Source organism: Asparagus officinalis, chromosome 8, assembly GCF_001876935.1.
Source record: "Asparagus officinalis chromosome 8, Aspof.V1, whole genome shotgun sequence".
In the NCBI taxonomy this organism is placed as follows: domain Eukaryota; kingdom Viridiplantae; phylum Streptophyta; class Magnoliopsida; order Asparagales; family Asparagaceae; genus Asparagus; species Asparagus officinalis.
In genome coordinates this window covers 122,189,052-122,209,679 of record NC_033801.1, presented here as the reverse complement: position 1 = coordinate 122,209,679, position 20,628 = coordinate 122,189,052, and the positions used below count along the sequence as shown (strand labels likewise).

At 38.5% G+C, this 20,628-nt stretch overlaps 3 protein-coding genes across 3 annotated transcripts; 1 reads left to right on the top strand and 2 right to left on the bottom strand.

Annotated features, from left to right (window-relative positions):
- On the bottom strand, positions 53-7,667 carry LOC109822551. Its single transcript, XM_020388771.1, has 3 exons — positions 7,461-7,667; positions 6,872-6,963; positions 53-642 (listed from the first exon to the last, which is right to left on the bottom strand). Exons 1-3 carry the CDS (start codon positions 7,599-7,601, stop codon positions 279-281), a joined length of 597 nt encoding a protein of 198 aa, XP_020244360.1. The 5' UTR covers positions 7,602-7,667; the 3' UTR covers positions 53-278.
- On the bottom strand, positions 9,540-10,140 carry LOC109822432. Its single transcript, XM_020388626.1, has one exon. It carries the CDS (start codon positions 10,061-10,063, stop codon positions 9,635-9,637), a length of 429 nt encoding a protein of 142 aa, XP_020244215.1. The 5' UTR covers positions 10,064-10,140; the 3' UTR covers positions 9,540-9,634.
- LOC109822036 lies at positions 12,354-13,072 on the top strand. The gene has a single exon (XM_020388195.1). The coding sequence runs from the start codon at positions 12,427-12,429 to the stop codon at positions 12,772-12,774; it is 348 nt and encodes a 115-aa protein (XP_020243784.1). The 5' UTR covers positions 12,354-12,426; the 3' UTR covers positions 12,775-13,072.

Below are 20,628 nucleotides of genomic sequence, written 5' to 3'. Positions count from 1 at the left end.
TTGAATATCCCTTCATTTTGTTTTGAAATTGATAATGAGGTGATATGATCCATCTTGTAATTCTTGTCTCTAAGATAAAAGTAAATACATAATGAAATTTCATTGACAGGACATTTCACATAAATATTTCCCACATAAGAATAAAAAAGAACATTTCTCACTAGCAAAAGAACTATAGCAAACTCCTCTCATATGCATCCACAATCTGAATAAATCATGAAGAAAGCTCAACAAATCAGACACAACAAAAGAATACGTTAGCAAATAGAAAAAAAGCCTCAGCTCCCGAAGCCCCTCCTCACTGAGTTCGACCTCCTGCAATCCACCATCTCTTGCTCTCTAGCTAAAGGCAGCTCACAGACCACAGGGCAATGCACGTGGGGTCTCATCTGCACTGACCTCAACAGAGCAGAACGCCGCAGATCCCCAGTGTGGCACGCATCAGAGGGGGATGGAGGGAACCGGAGGCCATTGGACTCTGAACAGTGTCGTCGTTGTTGCAAGGTGGAAAGCCGAGCAGGCGATGGGCGCCAGTGGCAGTGGGGAGAGACTGTGGTGATCGAGGTGTTTGACAAGGCATCGGGGTATTGTGATTCATCCAAGTCTTCTGACATTGGGGAGTATTGAGATCTGAACTCATCCCTGAAAGTAGAATGGAATGTGAAGAGTTTGTGCTAAAGATTTGTGAATGTGATGAATAAAAGTAGGGCTAATTGTGGATACATCCCCAGTGATACCAGTGGTATCACTGTGTTGAACTTACTACCCCTCTAGTTTTACTGTTGCCGAGAGAACCTTGAGTGGTTTTTTTTCCCTTTTTTGACTCTTTGGACCTCAGAGACAGCAAAAAATTTGTTTTTTGAATAATAAACACCCAAGGGTAAACGAGTCAAAAATAGCTCAGTCAGGGGTCTCTCTGGAACACTAAGGCTAGAAGGGAAATACGTCTAAACAAAGATACTACAGGGGGTCTATCTGCTAAACCCTAAACAATGAAAAAGGCTTCAAATTTTGGAGATGTAAGGTTTCGAGATAACAGTTGCTAGAATGGCATTATTCATCCAACAAACAATGTGCAAAATGATAGAATTATTGATATAAGTAGTTTCACAAGTCAGATCATCACACTGATCTAAGAAATAACTGTTGATTTAGGGAATAATAACTGTTATGGTGTTTTCGGTCATCAAATTGTGATCCCTTGTCAACAATAGGCAAAAATCCCCAATTACGCCCAATTCAGCCAACTTGACCCCTGGGACTACCAGAGTCCCGATCTAGCAGACTTGTCAAGTCGATATCTCCCTGGGTCGACTTGAATGACGGTACTTATCGGTCTTCTCGTCAAAGACGACTCGCCACAAGCCTACTCAATTAGTTAATTAGTCGGCATCTCACGGGAACCGACTCGAAAGGCGATACTTCTCGACACCCCTCGATACAAGCCAAAAAGTGACTTCAACCTCGAACCCCCAGCTGACAGGGCGTTGACATTACATTAAATGCTTGGCAGACGCTATCATTTTTCCATCCCGACACTATTTATGACACATTAGACCACGCCGGCTTCGTATGCCGCCTATCCCATCATTAATGCCAAAGTGATCGCGCCCATCCCGTGACCACTCCACAGCCGATACCTGTAAAGTCGACGCTGACTTAGCCACCAGCTCAAACTCAGCCAAAATAGACCAAAATGCCCCTCCTACATGACTATAGAAGGGCAAACTATTCCCAAAGCGAAGGTAAGCAATTTTTTAGCATCTTTCCTCCATTCTATAGCACTTGAGAAATGAGACGGTTCATCTTTTACCCCAATCAAGTACCTTGCTAACTTGATCGTCGGAGGAACAACATGGGAAACTGACCCTACCCTCTTACGAGTTGTTATTTGTGCAGGGAAGAACAACTCAACTCAAAACCAAATATTCCGAGTAGTTAGCAGTCCCTAATCAACTCAGTTCATATTACATGTGTGATTTAGACCATCAACAATAACAGAGACCTGCGTTGTTGAACCCCAGATTGGAATAGACCCCCTCCCCCCCTTGTAGTATCACTATCACCTCCATTATGTAGAAAGAAATGTATTCAGATAAAACCTTCCTTAAAAGAATCAATCTATAAGCAAAAGCAATTTCCAAAACATCCCTGGTCATGGATTTGTGATATGCGTTACCATGGTTCAAAGTTTAGTGCGGACATGTTGGAGGTGTTGAATGCATGTATGAACTGTTACTTGATAACAAATTTCTTAACAAATACATGCTTCAATATTTATGCTCATTAAGCGTTTGACCTGAACATGGAACAGAACCATACTTGAGGCCTAGCCTAGATTTTAAACAGACCAGGCCTAGAGCTAAATATATGTTCGTAGTTTGGTTCAGTTTGAATCTTGGATATCTCAGACATGAACAAAATGAACTTTCATTCGTAGGTTTTATGTAGAATCCAAAGAGAAACATGAACAACTCTAGTAAATTGCCCACATTAGCTACCTAAGACCAAAAACATTTTACTCAGTGCTTCCATCTTTCCATCACAATCCAAGTGTACCCTCTTGAAATACAGATTAACTTGGCGCTTGAGGATAACGATGTATACTAACGTTTGCACTCTTGATATGGTGGGCAGTCCCATGTATACTCGAGGTAGGGAGAAATGCCAAATAATTTGCGACCCCCTCATGTTCTCTAACTCCGATCCATTTATCTCTATGTGCAAAGATACGTGCCCAATCTTAATTGAAGATGTTATGTTCTACAATAATCTGTCTACTCTTTAAGAAAAAACAAGAGTTCAGTAGCTCACTAATTAAGCATAGACCTTTTCTCGCATTAAAGTACAGATTGATATAATTAAGCCTTTTAAGATGTTTGGACATAGATTTACTATTTTGGATTTATAACAAAGTCAGAGATCGAAGAAATCCTCGCTTCCGAAAAATTTAGATCTGTTTCTGAAAAAAATTGTTGCATGATCTGTTTCCGAAAAATTTAATTTGTGGGCCCACATTGTGGGTAAAATCCACGCTGATTTCAAAGGAATAAACACAAACAAACAGCACCTTAGGTTCTAACGACCTGCATATGCCGTTGTTATTTCACTTTGCACTTACCTACTTCAGTTTATTCTACAACTGGAGTTAACTATATTGGCAGGCAGGGACTTATAACTTACCAATTCAATAAGTAAATTTGAATTTATTACTTTTAGCATGCGTATGTTCGTTTTTGTGCAATCTCCAAGACACTAAAATGACATATATTCATAGCCCTTTCCCAAAACAAATTTAAAAAAAAATGAATCCGTATATGTTTTAATAGTTTATACCCAAAATGGTAGCACATTAAATATATTTTATGATGAATATCTTAATATCATGTCGATTTTTATTTCTCTAAAGAAATTACACTATTTATAATTATTAGTGGACTTGATAGAATGCACATTCCGTATAGCATTCTTGTCTTTGGCCTAGTTGATGTCATATACTAACATGCATTTTCTTGTGTAGAAGCACTACCATGGTACAGTTCTGTAAATTCTGTTACTTTCCTTCATCCTCTTAACGTAGTTCCTGGATCTTGTTACATCCTCCAAACTAATCCAAATATTAGGAATGTATACAGTGGCTTATCTTGATTTGATTCTTGGAATAACTTGGTTTACTCTACTGAGGTGGATTGTCTCGGAAATCATCTCTTAAGACTTCTCTAGGGTTCTCTATATGAAAGACACATTTTTAGAATGTGTAGTAACGTTTATATTCATCTCTTGCCCAACGTTCTCTTTCTTGCATAATGATGAGCCCATTTGCCATATAAGTATTTGTTATAGCCTACAAACAACTAAGTATTAATCCTTATCGAAAGGCCGATACGTGTCTTGCTCCACGTCTAATCAGACGTATCCAAAGATGGACGACTCGAGCTGCTCCTACGGTTGACCAATAGACTGACAACCTGTGTAGCCAACTAAAAAGGCGGTGTTTTTCGGCCTACCCACCAGATTGACGTTACAAGCACCTGCACTCGGCTTGCCATTCTAACTGATAACTTGCGTAACCGACTACAAATGCAGTGTTTGTCGGCCTTCAGCCACGCGACTAAAGAGGCGGTGTCCTCGAACCCCCTGTCAATAGCCGACTACCCTCACCTTAAGTGTGCTGCCAGAGTCATCATTGCTCTAGCCCCTATAGTCTTTGTGACTCATCGGACATAATCAATACTAAACACTTGCTGTCGGCCTCACATTAAACACCTGGATGACTCGCCTTCTTCAGTAGTCGACACATGTAAGGTATCTACCGATTCAGCTGCATGTCGAGACTCAGTCAAAGTTATCTATTTGCCCCTCCGATCTACTATAAAAGGAAGTTGTGCTGCCTCTAAGGTAACCTCTCCGGTTTTCTTATAATTTTGAGCAACTTTTCATCACTCACCTCTCATTTTCCTACTCAAGTTCAAACACTAACTTAATCGCCAGATGAACAACTGGAGAACTCAACTCCGGTCTCTCATGAGCTTTTCATGTGCAGGAGAGAACGTCAGGCTCCAGAACCAAGTCATCGGAGGAAGTTTGAGGAACCTAACACCACTATAATCCACAAATTAACCACTTGTTCGATAACTAACATCAATAGTATTACATCGAAGTAAGCTTCATTTACATCCTCCTTTGTCCATTGAACTCACGAATAATATCTCCATTGAAGGTGGAATCCAAGCTTTAAGTTCTTTGTACACTTCCTTAATATCCCTAAACACCTCCTATGTCTGGACTCTCTAGATTAGTGAATGGATACATAAAGTGGAATCTAAGGCTTTGATCTATAACCAAGAGCTCGAAGCTAAATCTGTTTAAGTATAAAACTTTGAGAGAACTTGATATTATTCTCACTACATTGAGGGTCATATATACAGGTATAAAGATGCATGGTTTAATATCCCAGGGAATGTGGGACCATAGGAGTCTATACTATATCCTAGATATTAACACAATCAATTTGTTGCTACACTTTCATCATCATACTCACCTAAAAACACAAATGCTAGCCATATGAACAGATAAATTACACAGGCACAGCTCATTAACATTTCACCCATCTTAAAGGATTTAAAAAATAATAACATAAGATGCAGATTATTAACAATGAAAATAAGGTACTTAACTAAAAGGATGTTGGGACAAATCCGGGGCCCAATAGAACATGGTCGCAGCAATAGTAGAGCAAAAGTAGAAATAAAATGATAGACACACAGATTTACGTGGTTCGGCACTTGATTGCCTATGTCCACGGACAAGGATAGAAGAATTTACTATGAGGAGAAAACTCTGGAGTTACAATCTCTCTTAACAAGGAGATACTCTCTCTCTCTATTTTTTTCTCTCACTCTTCTATATGAGGAGTTGTTTCTAGGATGAGTTTTTCCTTAAGGATTTGGAGCCTATTTATAGTTTTTGAAAAAATACTATGCATAATAAAATAATAATATTTTACTATGAAAAAAATTCACACCAAAGACAACCTAACAGATTTTTTGACAAAAACAATCCATACTGACAAATTTATTTGGTGTCGATCCTCTTGTGATTTGTCGGAGACGTAAGCAACATAAAGATGACAAGATAGAAAGAATAATGTGAAGATATGATTGATACTCAATCAAATCTTCAAGTGGGAGATTATCAGCAGCAGGTGCCTAATAAAGCCAAGCCCATCCAAAACTTTTGACAAATGAAAAGAAAACAAAAAATACGGGCCCCACATCATAGTAAAATATTATTATTTTATTATGCATAGTATTTTTTCAAAAACTATAAATATGCTCCAAATCTTAGAAAAACTCATCCTAGAAGCAACTCCTCATATAGAAGAGTGAGAGAGAAAAAATAGAGAGAGAGAGTATCTCATTCTAAAGAGAAATTGTAACTCCAGAGTTTTCTCCTCATAGTAGTTTCTTCTATCCTTGCCCGTGGACGTAAGCAATCAAGTGCCGAACCACGTAAATTTGTATGTCTATTATTTTAAGAATTTACTATGAGGAGAAAACTCTGGAGTTACAATCTCTCTTAACAAGGAGATACTCTCTCTCTCTATTTTTTTCTCTCACTCTTCTATATGAGGAGTTGTTTCTAGGATGAGTTTTTCCTTAAGGATTTGGAGCCTATTTATAGTTTTTGAAAAAATACTATGCATAATAAAATAATAATATTTTACTATGAAAAAAATTCACACCAAAGACAACCTAACAGATTTTTTGACAAAAACAATCCATACTGACAAATTTATTTGGTGTCGATCCTCTTGTGATTTGTCGGAGACGTAAGCAACATAAAGATGACAAGATAGAAAGAATAATGTGAAGATATGATTGATACTCAATCAAATCTTCAAGTGGGAGATTATCAGCAGCAGGTGCCTAATAAAGCCAAGCCCATCCAAAACTTTTGACAAATGAAAAGAAAACAAAAAATACGGGCCCCACATCATAGTAAAATATTATTATTTTATTATGCATAGTATTTTTTCAAAAACTATAAATATGCTCCAAATCTTAGAAAAACTCATCCTAGAAGCAACTCCTCATATAGAAGAGTGAGAGAGAAAAAATAGAGAGAGAGAGTATCTCATTCTAAAGAGAAATTGTAACTCCAGAGTTTTCTCCTCATAGTAGTTTCTTCTATCCTTGCCCGTGGACGTAAGCAATCAAGTGCCGAACCACGTAAATTTGTATGTCTATTATTTTGTCTCTACTTTTGCTCTACTATTGCTGCGACCCTGTTCTATTGGGCCCTGGGTTTGTCCCAACAAAGGAAACTTTCTTTTTTGAGAAAATAACAAATGAAAGCAGAAGGGGGGAACCTCGAAATGCTTTCAGACTGTGGAGGATACTCCATGAGATTCTCCTTGAGAGAATCCACAAATGTTAATCCATTCATACTGGAAGCAATTGCCTGCAAAAATTACAGTAGAAGACAAGGCAGTGAATAATTACAGTAAGAATTAAATCATAAAATTAAGGAACATTTGAACATGTAATTTTGTTGACTCCCAAAAAAGAAGGGAAATATCGAATTTTGAAGCAAAACCAAAACAAATTTTAATAACAACCACTTTTTCGAAATGACAATACAATGAAAAGGGAACCCGGGGGAAAAAAACATGAGAATTGCCTTGAAAAAAAAATACAGTAAAGCACAAGGTAGTGAATAATACAGTAAGAGTGCACATTAAAAATCTTCGCCAAATAACTCAATTCCTAAAGAAATCATAAAATTAAAAGAACATCCGAACGTGTTATAAGGTTGAAACCCAAAAAAGAGGGGAAAGATTGAATTTTGAAGCAATTTCCAAGTCAATTTTTGATAAAAACCCATTTTTCTAAATGATAAAACAATGAAAAGGGAACAAAAAAAAGAAGGAAAATTGGAGAATTTTGGGTTTTTTTTACCTCACTGAGATACTTTTTATGGGACTGGAAATTATCGAGATAAGCTTCGTCCTCGGGCTCTCTGCTCCTCTTCCCGCTTGTCGGAGAGCACGTGATCTCCGCCGACGAGCACGTGATCGACGTCGGCGACTCGCAACCCATCTCTCTCTCGATCGATCGAAGAGAGGGCTCCTCTCCGTTGTAGGCGACGTGTCACTTGAGAGGAAACCGTGGTCCCGTATTTTGAGTAATGTTTTTTTTGGGGTTTTTCGATATTAGTACCTGACATCATCAGTATTTGATTTTAGTCCCTCAAATCATTGAAATTTGATCTTAGCCCCCCAAATCTTATATCCATGTTGAGATTAATCTCTGCAGTTAGGGGCTGTTTGATTTGGCTGGAATATTCCATTAACATTAACTTTAAGAGTAGGCTGACCATTATACCCCTTTGATTCCAAATCCAAACCTATTACTAGTAAATTCATACCCGTGGTAACATCCTTGAGCTCTCCGCCTCTTTCAGAACACTTCAATAAAAGCCCAACGTCGTTACTTATAATTGCCTCACCAATGGGATGCTGAAGGAGAAGATGACCCATGAGACAATAACGCATTTTCTCTGTAAGCATAGGAAAGTTGACAAAGCTCTCAACTTGTTTGATGAAATGTGCAAGAGAGGGTTGAGATACGGTTGGAACTTGATGTAGTGGTGTGTACTCTTGCCGCTAATAGATTTTGTGATATAGTTCTTCTTGAAGAAGGGTCCACTTTTATATCCTTATGATCATGGGCTAACCTAACGCCGCCACCGTCGTCCTCCTCTCCTCCAAATGGTTTTCTCTAATCCTTGAGGATATTGGTCATGTGGCCATGATATAGAAGTGATAGTTCTGTCAGTAGTGAAGATGGAGAATTTGAGAAGGAGAGGGTGTTGTTTTTGAAAGGGAGTAATTAGAAATGGATAATTTGGTAAACACTTATGTATGGTTACCACGAACTTAACCACAGTTAAGAGATTTTAACAGATTATATGACAGAAGGACTAATATCAACATGGTTATATGATTTGAGGGACCAATATCAAATTTCGATAATTTGGGGGACTAATAATGTCGAAAAATCCCTTTTCTTTTGTTTTTTGGACACGAGGAAAATTGGTATTCACTTATTTGGTGGTAATTTGCATTTTGGTGCTATAAAGTAGCACAAACCTTCGCTTCATATAGGATAATTTGCGTTTTAGTACCATAAAGTTTAAATTTAAAAGAAGGTTTAGTTCCTCGAAGTGTTAAAAATGAACTTTGAGGCCTTAAAATTAAAAAAACAACTTTGAGTTCATTATTGTTGAAAAGTGAATAATGAACTGCGAGAACGATACTAAATTTTTAAAAAAGTATTTTTTTTATACATAGCAGAGTGAAAATTTGTTGCATTTAATTTTCTGAAATTTCCTCAATCCAGATTCGTTCCTTCTCTTCAATAGTAATATACATTCCCTCACGAAGCAAATTAATATAAGACTAGTCTCTGATGAACTGCGCTTTCTACGGCAAACTTCAGAGAAGAAAGCCCTTTCTTGCAAAATGCCACCAACTATATATTGACACTGTGGTCTAAATCCCTAGAGTTCCTGGTGTTTCCGCAGTTTTGACATTTCATGGTAGTTTTTTCTCTAATAAAAAAGTTCATGGTAGTTTTGTGTAAAAATTCTCAAAGTACATGGTAGTTCGATCGGTTAAAGCTAATTATCTTGGAATCGAGTTTGTGCTAATTTCTTACATACGAAGCACAAAATTTGACAAAATTTAAATTTTGCGAAATCCATAGTCCAAAGTGTCAATGAGAAGATGAAAGCAACAATTATGTTGCGGTAGCCCACCTTTGCTCAATAATCTGAGTTTTTAGAATATATTGGAATTTTGTTTGAAATGTTCAAAGTCTGTGCGATGTCTAAAATAGACACGACGACATAATTTCTATTTATCTATGAAATAAACACGATTGCCAAGTCCATTGTGTACTGCTAGAGTTAAAATAATAATGTCGCACTTATCAATAGTTCAATGTCTACAAACAATGCTATAGAAATTAATAATAAATACATAAAAATAATAAAGAATAAAGAAATAAGAGAGAGAAAAAACTACGAATTTGTACTAGTTATTCTCTCTTAATTCCCTGTATTTCCCGAATCAACTCATTCCTCTATAGAGCATCTCGTTGTAACGTAAGCAAGAGAGCTCTCTCTGAAGCTTCATGTCATCATAGAACCTCGATATAAACTCCTCAGCCTTAACATCAATCCCTTTCTCTCCTTCGCCTTCGTCGTTGCTCTTGCTTTCCTCTTTCAACTGACTGAAGTACTCACCATCTGCGTCATCATCTTCTTCGTCATCGAAATCGGCAACAGGAGGATCAATGCATGGAAAGGTTGGTCGGCGATACTTCTTCTTGGATCGAAAGTTTGGGGTTTCATCGAAGCTAAGTTCGTGCTCATTGTAGTAATGCAGCACGTAGTGGTCGTTATTGTGGTCGTCGGTGAAGAGAGACTTGAGATTATTGAGAGCGAGGCAAAGGAGCTGACGCCAGGCCGGACTTTGATTTCCGCGCCTCCTCGCCATCGAAGTTTGAAACTTAGCTTAGAAGGTGATGAGATAGAAGAGATACTGATGAATGATAAAATGTTAGAATGAGAATTATGGGAGTAGTGCTTGTTTTTGGTTTGATTTTTAAAGGTCAGAGGGGGTGATATCTTCGTACACGCGGTTTCTTGAGAGTGGGGGTTTGCCAAGCTGTTTTTGTTTTTGCTAGTTTGGCCAAGCTGTTGCTTGTGTAAATAACACATGCAAATCTAGCTACATCTACGATCCTATTTCTCTAATTTTAGGTGTTTGGTTACGTAAAAGAATCCTAAAGTTTTGATATCGTATAAAATTAAGAGTTAACTCCTTGCTTGCACATAGACCCCATGTATTTTCAATTTGGCAGATAGACCCGTTGAGCGAATCTTTCTAACTTTTTTTTACCTGTAAAAAGATTCATTAATTTACCCCGGGGATAATATCGGGTAAAAGAGTTTTAAAAAAAATTCACTTAGGAGGTCGTCTATAAGCCAAATGGAACTACAGGGTAGTCAGTTCAAATTAAACATCAATTCTGCAACAAAAGTTTATTGCGTAACAAACCCTGAAAACAGTTCCTATTATAACTGTAAATTATTTTTTTAACTTTTGTAATCTTAGTTTTTCATGAACCGCACTGTACATAATATCTGCGGGCAATTTGGAGGAAGTTGAAGGAGTCTTTGTTTTTTGTTTCTTTGTGAAAAGCAAGCTGTATTTGTTTGCAAGGCAACTTGCTTATTGTGGTGTCCTTTAACTCAAAAAAGTCCTAATTTGTTCTCTTACTTCACTTTCAAGCACCAAAACTTTCACAAGTTCAGGCTTTTTCTTTTCTTTTTTTTTAAACGAAAGAATGGGTAAGGGGAGGTGCATCAGTTCTAGAATTGGCAGTAATCTTTAACCGCTTGCCTAAATTCCTTTCTGTCACAGTTGTTCTTGAGATGATAGTGGTGGCTCTAAAGTGCAAGCAAACCTTAAAGAAGCAAAATGGAGTCTTTTACACTACAAAGTACAGCCTCATGCTTGCACTCCTGAACAATCTAGTTACAATTCTTTTTACTCCAAAAAAAAAGAAAGAAACATAAATGCAGGTATAATTCAAAATGTATAATCGTGTCGCAATCTTTCAACAATATTCCTAGATAAGTGCAAGATATTACATGCATTATGCATGCAAACAACCAAATAACGAAAGCTGTCGATAAAAAAGGTTACGATCGAAAACCAGAAATACAACTTGTAATACTACTTACCGTGAAACTACAGGTGAATTAAATGTACGTGGAACCAGAGGCACAAGAAAAACTGCTCAATTTCCGGGATTGCTACTGTATTTCCTTTTTGTTGTAGTTCTCACCCTGTGCTCTGAAAAGTATAGCCAAACAATAATGGATCTGTAAGTGTTTGATTCAAACCCTGGTCAAGTGGTCTACAACAGAGTTTGTTCATCATAGGCCACATGTTTGAGATTCAGATTGAGAGCTCGTAGCGCCCCAGATCGATATCTGTATATCCGCCCTACAAAAATAATTCAGAGGCATTTTCAGTTCATGGAGACAAAGAGACATTGTTAATTATATATGTAATTATGTCAAATTCATGTATTATCGATTTTATCGTATCGTAATACCAAAATCCAATAGTTAAATGGAACTTCTAAAATAATCAAATGACAAATGCATATTAACATGAAAAAGTAGAAGAAAACTGATACACAAACATGCACATACAAACACAAACTATGAGCGCACATAAAAACACACATATATACATCCAGATCCACGCGCAGAGATCCATTCAACAAATTACTCCTAGAATCTTGCATGGCCTTAAAAGTCTTAAAGGATCATACCCTCCCTCAACCTATTTCTGCACAATCAACACCAACCAAACAAGTTTCCTGCCAGAAACAACCCCAACAAATCGATGGCGTAAACCATCAAACCAACCAAATCAGAAGGGCCTTATCGTCTTTTCGACAGACGAAACAACCTTTTTACCATAATATACATATCCACACTAAATCCGTGCATCCAACCATTTTTCAAACCCCAAACACACACTATAAATCATCCTCCACATCCTCCTAAGCCTCTCGTGGGACGACAAGAATCAGAAACAATCTCCACCTCAAGGGCCAAACACAAAATCCTTCTCCGCATTCCAATGGAGAAAGAAGCAAATGGCCCCCCCGCCGCCTCCCCGACGGTCGCCACCAAGAAGCGTGGCCGGCCCATGACCCTATTCCGGTCAGTAGTGCTCGCTTTCCGCGGCACCTCCTCGAAGAAACGCTGGTTGGTGGCGTGCGTCCTCTCCATCATCAGCTCGACTATGCTTGCCCTCCACCTCCTCCTCCACCATCCATGGCTCTCGACGCATATTATGACGTGCATATGCCTCCGCCATCGCCATGCTCATCTGACGCAATGAGTCGCTATGCGTCAGCAGAGGACCTTCAATCGCTCGACAAGAGTGACGACAATGGAGAGGAGGACATCGGTAACGGAGAGGCAAACGCCATTGATATGAAGGCTGAGGAGTTCATCGCAATGTTCTACAAACAGATGAGACTGCAGAGGCTGGACTCGCTTAAAATTCACGGTGAAGCAGCAAAGAAAGAGGAGCAACTGGATTCGTCGGAGATCGTCGAGGAGGAAGCGACGACCGAAAAAGCTGCGGAGGACGCCGCAGCGGAAGAAGCTGCATGCTGAGAAATAGATGGCCTCGTTTCAAAGCAACGGGGTGGGGGAATTTGGCACGGGGCTGGGTTTGTGATCTGATCCAAAGGAATAAATGACCAAAGCTGAAAGTTTTCATGTTTCTCTGAAACGATTAGGATCATGTTTTTTTTTTTTTTTTTTTTTTTGTGTGTGGGAGAATAGAGAGAATGTGTGACCATGCAGGAGATTGTTACTGCACAGAGAAAATGACTTGGAAAACTGAGGTTTAACTTCCGCACCATTTTCGACGAGGTTTATATTATGCAGGGTTGATTGTTGCTGAGTTTAATCATTGATTAAAGTTCAATAATAATCTATATGCAGTGCAATAAGCTAGCTATTTAGTTCAAGATTAATCCAGTACTTTGGCAATTTCCTAAAAAAAAAAGCAAGTTTCGTTTTCCTAGAAATTAACCTCAAAATCTGAAAGAATATCAAGTTTAATTTTCTCTATATATCTATCTAATTATTAATCTCAAATATCCCATCCTCCCTCCATGGCTGCATCATGTTCTTCCATACGGTTGTTTTGAGGGGCTTTATGAGTAAAAGTTCAGGAGAGCATCTGGTACAGTTGAGGTTGAAGGACTCCAGAGGAAGTGAGTGTTTGTTTCCGAGGGGGAAATGTGAAAAGGGCAAGAATGTCCTTTCTATTTTTCAGCGGTTTTCAAATTTCTGTCATTTAAGAAATTATAAAAATGCACCGAAGCATGCCTCTTAAACTAAAAGCCTCAGAACTAAATTAGCCCCGGTACAAAGTTGAAATCATCAAGTCCAGCTCTCCTAGTTTCATTTGAACACAAAAAAAATCCATGCCATGATTAAATTTGAGCAGAACCCATGGAGAAAAGATTGATATTTTATATCCGACCCTAGTTGCATATGTTCGTGTATAAGCGGATATGCATAGGCCTGTCCAAAAAGCCCGTCGGCCCGGCCCCGGCCCCGGCTCGAAAATCCGGGATCTGGCCGGGTTCTGGGCCAGGGTACGGGCTGCGCCTCAGCGACGGCCTCGCCTCGGCCCGGCCCGGGCCCGAACAGCGGGCCGGCGCCGCGGCAAAAATCCGGGCCGGGCAGCCGGGCCTGGACCCGCGCCGCCGCGATGGCAACGGGTTCGCATAAGGTGACGTTGGCCGAAATTAGGCGCGGCCCGGCCACAACGGTGCACAGAAAAGCAGTGACCATTGTGGCCAAAAACGGCCGGACCGGGCCGGGCCGGGCCTGGCCCGGTCTGGCCACAACGGTCAACGAAAATTGAACCATTGTGGCCGCCCGGCCGCCTAGGCGCATAAACGGCCATAAACGGTCTTTTGACCGTTTTGTCCCAAAAACGGTCAAAAACGGCTATTTTGTGAGGTTATTTTGGTCATTTGCTTAGGGGCTAGTTCTATAAATAGAGGGGGGGTTTTCATTTGTTTTCTTCACACCAAAACTCATCTACTTCTCTCTTATACTCTCTTATACTTTCTAATCCTTTCATCAAATGGCTTCCGGATCTGATTATGAAAAGCAAAACCTATCTCCCGATCTTGAAATGAGTCCTCCTACTGGGTCTACTCCTACCGAAGTTAATCCCGAATCCGGTGGCGATGAATCTGCACCAAGAGCTCCTAAAAGGCCAAGATCCGATGTGTGGAATTTTTACGAGAAGATTGACGTCACCAAGGATGAACACGGCAGGATCCTCATCCAGAAGGCTAAGTGTGCGTTGTGCGGCAAGATTTTTCAAGCTCATCATAAGAGCGGCACCAACCACCTCAAACGCCATTTAGATAAATACAACAAAGGCCAGACTCCTCAAGGTGATATCCGACAATCTATGATTTCTCAATCCTCCTCTTTTGATAGTCTCGGTAGTTGGAACTATGACGCTGCCAGAGCCAAAAAATGCGTAATCAGGTTTATCATTCTTAAAAACCTTTTTTTTAAATTAGTAGAAGATGATGAATTTGAAGATATGTTTAGAGATGGTTTTTATCCTGCATTTAAAAAATTTTCTCGTCAAACCTGCCAACGTGATATTTTAAAACATTTAAAAAAAATTCTCGTCAAACCTGTCAACGTGATATTTTAAAATATTATCAGGAGGAACAAGAAAAAATAATTTCTTATTTTAAAATTTTAAACTGTAATTTTTTTTTAACTTTTGATATTTGGACATGTAGAGCACAAACTGGATATTTATGTATCACAGCACACTGGATTGATGAAAATTGGCAAATGTTTAAAAGAGTTATTTCTTTTATTGCAATAGAAGAGTCACATACTGGTATTAATGTTGCAAATTTAATAATTGAAGAACTTATGAAATTAAAAATTTCAGAAAGAATATTTTCTCTTTCACTAGATAATACAAGTAATAACAATGTAGCTGTTGATTTTATCAGATCAACTTTGTCATTGCCATGTCATTGTGATCTTTTTCATATTAGGTGTATCTGTCATATTTTAAATTTAATTGTTCAAAGTGCATTTACTAAAATTAAACCCATGATAGAAAATGTTAGAACAGTTGCTTATATGCATAATGCTTCTGAACAAAGACTTAAAAGATGAAAATAATTTTGTAAAAGAAAAAAATATAAAGCCCAGATTAATTCCAAAAGATATTGACCATAGGTGGAATTCCACCTATGCAATGTTAAGTGTAGCAATAGAATATAAAGACATTATAACTGATTTTATAAATTATTATGCTTCTAGTTCTAGTTCTGGTAGCACTTATGGAATAACTGAAGATGCATGGACAATTATATGTAATTTAAATAAAATGTTACAAGTTTTTTTATGATGCTATAATGTTATTATCCAACCATTACTTTAGCTGTTTTACAAATTTTAAATATTCAAAATTTTTTTGGGAAATATCGTATGGATGATACTTTTGGACCTATGATTTTTCAAATGGAAAGCAAATTTAATAAGTACTTTAGGCCTATTCCTCATATTTTTGGTTTGTGGGTTTTTATTGATCCATGCTTGAAGGATGTTGGCCTTCGAAGTTTGTTACAATCCTTGTATGGTAATCGGATTAGACTTAGATGATGGAACCACCATTACTGCTACTACTCATCATTTAGTTATTAGAAATTATTTTCAAACCTTATATAATGAGTATGCAGCTAGGCATGATGTAGCTACACAACAGTCTACATCTTCGGTTTCTTCGAGCTCATCCCGAGGTAAAAGTGTAAGTTTTGATAGGTATGCAATGGTAGCTGAGCTAACTGGTGGATCTGGACTTGGATCGTCATCATTGGAGGTTTCTGAAATAGATGAATATTTATCTGCTTCTTTAGTTAAATGTCAAGGAAATGTTTTAGATATTTTATAATGGTGGAAAGTATATGGATCCGTTTCATATCCTATACTTTTCACCATGGTTCGTGACTTACTAACAGTGCAGGTTTCGACGGTAGCTTCGGAATCCGCCTTCAGCACAGCAGGACGTTTGATCGACGACCACAGGACATGTTTAGATCCGTATACTGTATAAGCGGTGATGTGCTTACAAGATTGGTGGAGGTACGAGAAGCGAACGCAAGGCATCGATCGGATGGCTGGAATTGAAGATAAATTTAAAGAATTAGGACTAGCAGATAGATATAAAGAATAAATAATATTAATCAAATTGTAATTTTTATATCTTAGCTTAAAATTTGTAAAGAATTATTTTGAAAATAGTTACAAATGATAGTGATATAGGTGAGTAGGTGCCAACCTAGTTGGGATGTACTTATCTATTGTGATGCGATGAATTCCAAAATAAATTTGTACTTGTAATTTGTAAATGATTTATTAATTATTAATAAAGAATTTGTTTTTATTATTTTTTATTTGTAATTTATGTCATTTTAAGTGATTAATAAAATTATTATTTTTATTAAATTTTCTTGTTTTTTGTATAATTTAAATAATAAAAAAAAGAAACCAGTCGGGCCCGGAACCCGGCCCGGACCTGGCCCGGGGTACCCGGGTCCGGGTCCGGGCTCCGGTTTTGCCCGGCCTGGGCCCGGATTTTTGGGCCGGGCCGGCTCGGATGGACAGGCCTAGATATGCATGTGGATACAAAACGATATAGAACTAAAAAATATTAGGGAAAAATATATTTCATGTGATATAAAAGAGTTCATTAATATATTCATTATATCTGAAAAGCTAAGATTAGACATCTTGATCATTAAAATTATTCTCAAATTCAAATTTAAGGATTAAAACTATTATAATAATATAACTAATATATATTAGAAAATCGGATATTTTTAGATATTGATATTTTATTAGAAAATCGCATTCTTAATCGTATTCTATCGGTTATAGATTTGAGTACTAAACCTATGAACTAGCTCAGAGATCGAAGAGGCTCTGGTTCTCAAATTCCTCGTTGAACTCCAAATTCGAGTGCCAAGCTTAGAACTCTCTCTCGCTACTGCTTGAGCGCAGGTAAAATATGAAGAAATGCGGAAACTAACCATTTTTCCATTTATTATTATCATTAATTTGGAGAAACTCCATTTCTTGAATCCATATTCCTTTAGAAAATTATCAAAGAAATAAAAAACACATTACAAAATTCTTAGAAAAAGTTATTAGGGTAAGTAAGTGAATGACCTCTTTGGATTGCAACTTCGAATAAGAAGGAAAAGTGGTTCTATGAAGGTGATGTGGGCCAACCCACCACGTGAAGAGCTGAACTGGGCAACGCGTGAAGAGCTGGGTTCATGTGGGGGCCACCTTCATGAAGTTAGCGCGTGAAGAAAGAAGAAAGCGCGTGAAAGGGAAGTTCACGTGAACAAGAATTCATGAGCAGAGAAATTGTTCAGCGGACAAAAGCCCACTCGATTGCTTGCTTCTTATAAATACACATTGGTTTCTAGTTTTTTTGTGAGCAAATGAGGGTTTTGCTGCGGTTTGCTTTGTGGAAGTACGGCGCAGGCAGAGCAGAAGAAGGAAATAGCAGAAACAGAGGCGGCTGCAGAGAAGAAGAAAAGTGCGGCTGCAGGAGAAAAAGTCAGCGGCTTTCTTTGGCTTCGTGCAAATAGGCTTTTGTGTTTTTGAGAGAGATATTTGGGTGAGGGATTTGAGAAATTATTTGAGGGTTTAGGTTGTGAGATTGTAAACCCTAGTTGTATTCTCTCCCTCTATTAGTAGATCTCCCCCTCATCCTTGCCCCGTGGGCGTAGACAGTTTGTCTAACCACGTAAAATTGGTTTGTTTGTGTTTGTGACCATTGTAATAGTTTTTTAGGATCCCTCGACAAGTCAGTCCTAGAACTGATGAGAGGAAGAGCCGATATCTTACTTTGTTGAGATATTCGCTTCAGATTCTTGTTTCCTTGGTGAGACCGGAATTCTTATTGATATTTCTCTCTTATTGTGCACCAGAAACTCTACTGAAATTTCCACTGCGCACAACAAGTGGTATAAGAGCCTGTAGGCTGTCTAAAAATCACAATAGATAGCTGATCCCCATCAAAACACCGATGATGGAAGTTACAATCTGACGACTTCCAGAAGGCTATAATTTGAAGACTTTCACGTAGATCGCTGAAGGTTACAATCTGACGACCTTCACGACAACTGATGGAAGCTCTAATCAAACAGCCTTCATAATCAACATCGGGAGTTACAATCTGTTACAAAATGACGATCTTTGCAACGCTTCGACAGAAAGAGACTACAAATCAATGGTCTCTTCAAATCAAAGCTGAAGATTATTGCCAGGAGACAACTAATCTCTCAAGGCGAACAGGCTCAAAAGATTATTGCCAGGATCAAAGCTGAAGAACAAAGTAGGCAGGATCAACCTGAGCAATCGGACCAAGCACAATCTTCTCCTGAGCAATCGGACCAAGTTCACTCTTCTCAGTCAGAACCGGAAGATACTATGACCGCTGAAGCCAATCCTTTCCAGTAGGATGGCGGGTCTAACAACTATCACGTTAACAGTTACCTCTGATAGTCAAACTCGTTAGACAGTGGCTCACTAGGCGATGTGTCATGTCCACCATTTCCCCTCTGCACTTGTTCAAGATTGGGGGTTGGTTTATTTGTAGTAATAAATTTTCTGAGTTGTTATGTTTAATAGAATACCTCTGTCAACCACAAAATCTACCAAACCTATCACGTTAACATTTACCTCTGATAGTCCATCAACTTGTCAAAACTATCACGTTAATGATCACCTCTGATAGTCTACCTTCCTCCAAATTCTCCCACCAATCCTCTTCAAGTAGGATGGCGGGTCCACCAAAACTATCACGTTAACCGTCACCTCTGATAGTCATTTTCCTCCAAATTCCCCCACCAATCCTCTTCAAGTAGGATGGCGGGTATATCAAAACTATCACGTTAACAGTTACCTCTGATAGCCAAACTCCTGATAGTCCTTTTCCTCCAAATTCCCCCACCAATCCTCTTCAAGTAGGATGGTGGGTCCACCAAAACTATCACGTTAACCGTCACCTCTGATAGTCAAACTCATCAGATAATGGCCCACTACGTGATGTGCCTTGTCTACCTCTTTTTATTCCCCTGCTAAGTCTTAATCAAGACTGGGGGTTGGTTACTTGAAATCCATTGGATTAAGAGTAACGAATCTTTCACATCGTCGAATTAACATTACACTTCTGACAATTATCATCCCCACAGAGTATGCATTCAACTTACATCACTCCCAATTTGTCACGTTAACAATATGGGGGTTGGTTACTTGAAATCCATTGGATTAAGAGTAACGAATCTTTCACATCGTCGAATTAACATTACACTTCTGACGATTATCATCCCCACAGAGTATGCATTCAACTCGCATTACTCCTAATTTGTCACGTTAACAATATACACCTCTGACAATCAACTTATCAATCCTTACCAATAGGATGATCACCAATCGCAACACAAATCCTGTCACGTTAACACTAAACCTCTGACAACCCACTTATCAATCCTCATCAATAGGATGATAAGTCCACAAAGTTGCTCCAATCGCAACACATTCCTGTCACGTTAACAATATACCTCTGACAACAATCCACTTATCAATCCTCGTCAATAGGATGATAAGTCCACAAAGTTGCTCCAATCGCAACACACATCCTGTCACGTTAACACTACACCTCTGACAAAAATCCACTTATCGACTCTCCTCAATAGAGCGATAGGTCCATAAAATACTGTTAGGTTAACATCACACCCCTAACAGTCAAACCCCCCAATGAACTTGTTAATCCTTTTTCAACAAGAATAGCAAGTTGTCATTATAAAATCCCCAACGGATTAAATATTTTCTGGAATTATCCTAGTGATAATAAAGAAATTTTTTGAATTTCACTCTAAGTAAAAATTCATGCCAAGTTAATATTACACCTCTGGCGCTTCCAACTTTCTTTCAGTGTTTCAAGTAACACAGGAAGAAATAACGACAAAGTCTACGTATTCAACATCGTAGCACCAAAATCCATGCCTTTTACGCATGGGGGACTTTATCTCGATCCCTAATTAGAGATAAGCCTACGCCTAACACGCGTTGCCGGTTAGTCTTTTTCCGTGAAAATGACAAAGTCTATGTATTCAAAATCATAGCATCAAGTCTAAGAGGGTTCATTCTCTTAGCACAACGTTACATGTGGAACGGACTTAGACAATCCACATGCTAGCCCGACTCAAACGGTAGTCGGTAAAGGCTTATCAAATCCGTTGATGGCTGAGGGTTTGCCAAAAATCCTATGCACGTTTGCAGGACCATCAGCTTAATGGATGTGAGCCGAGACTTAAAACAGATGAGCCAAAGACAAGTCTCAAAGACTTAGTCAAAAATGCACGGAAGCCACTTCCATGTCTCAAG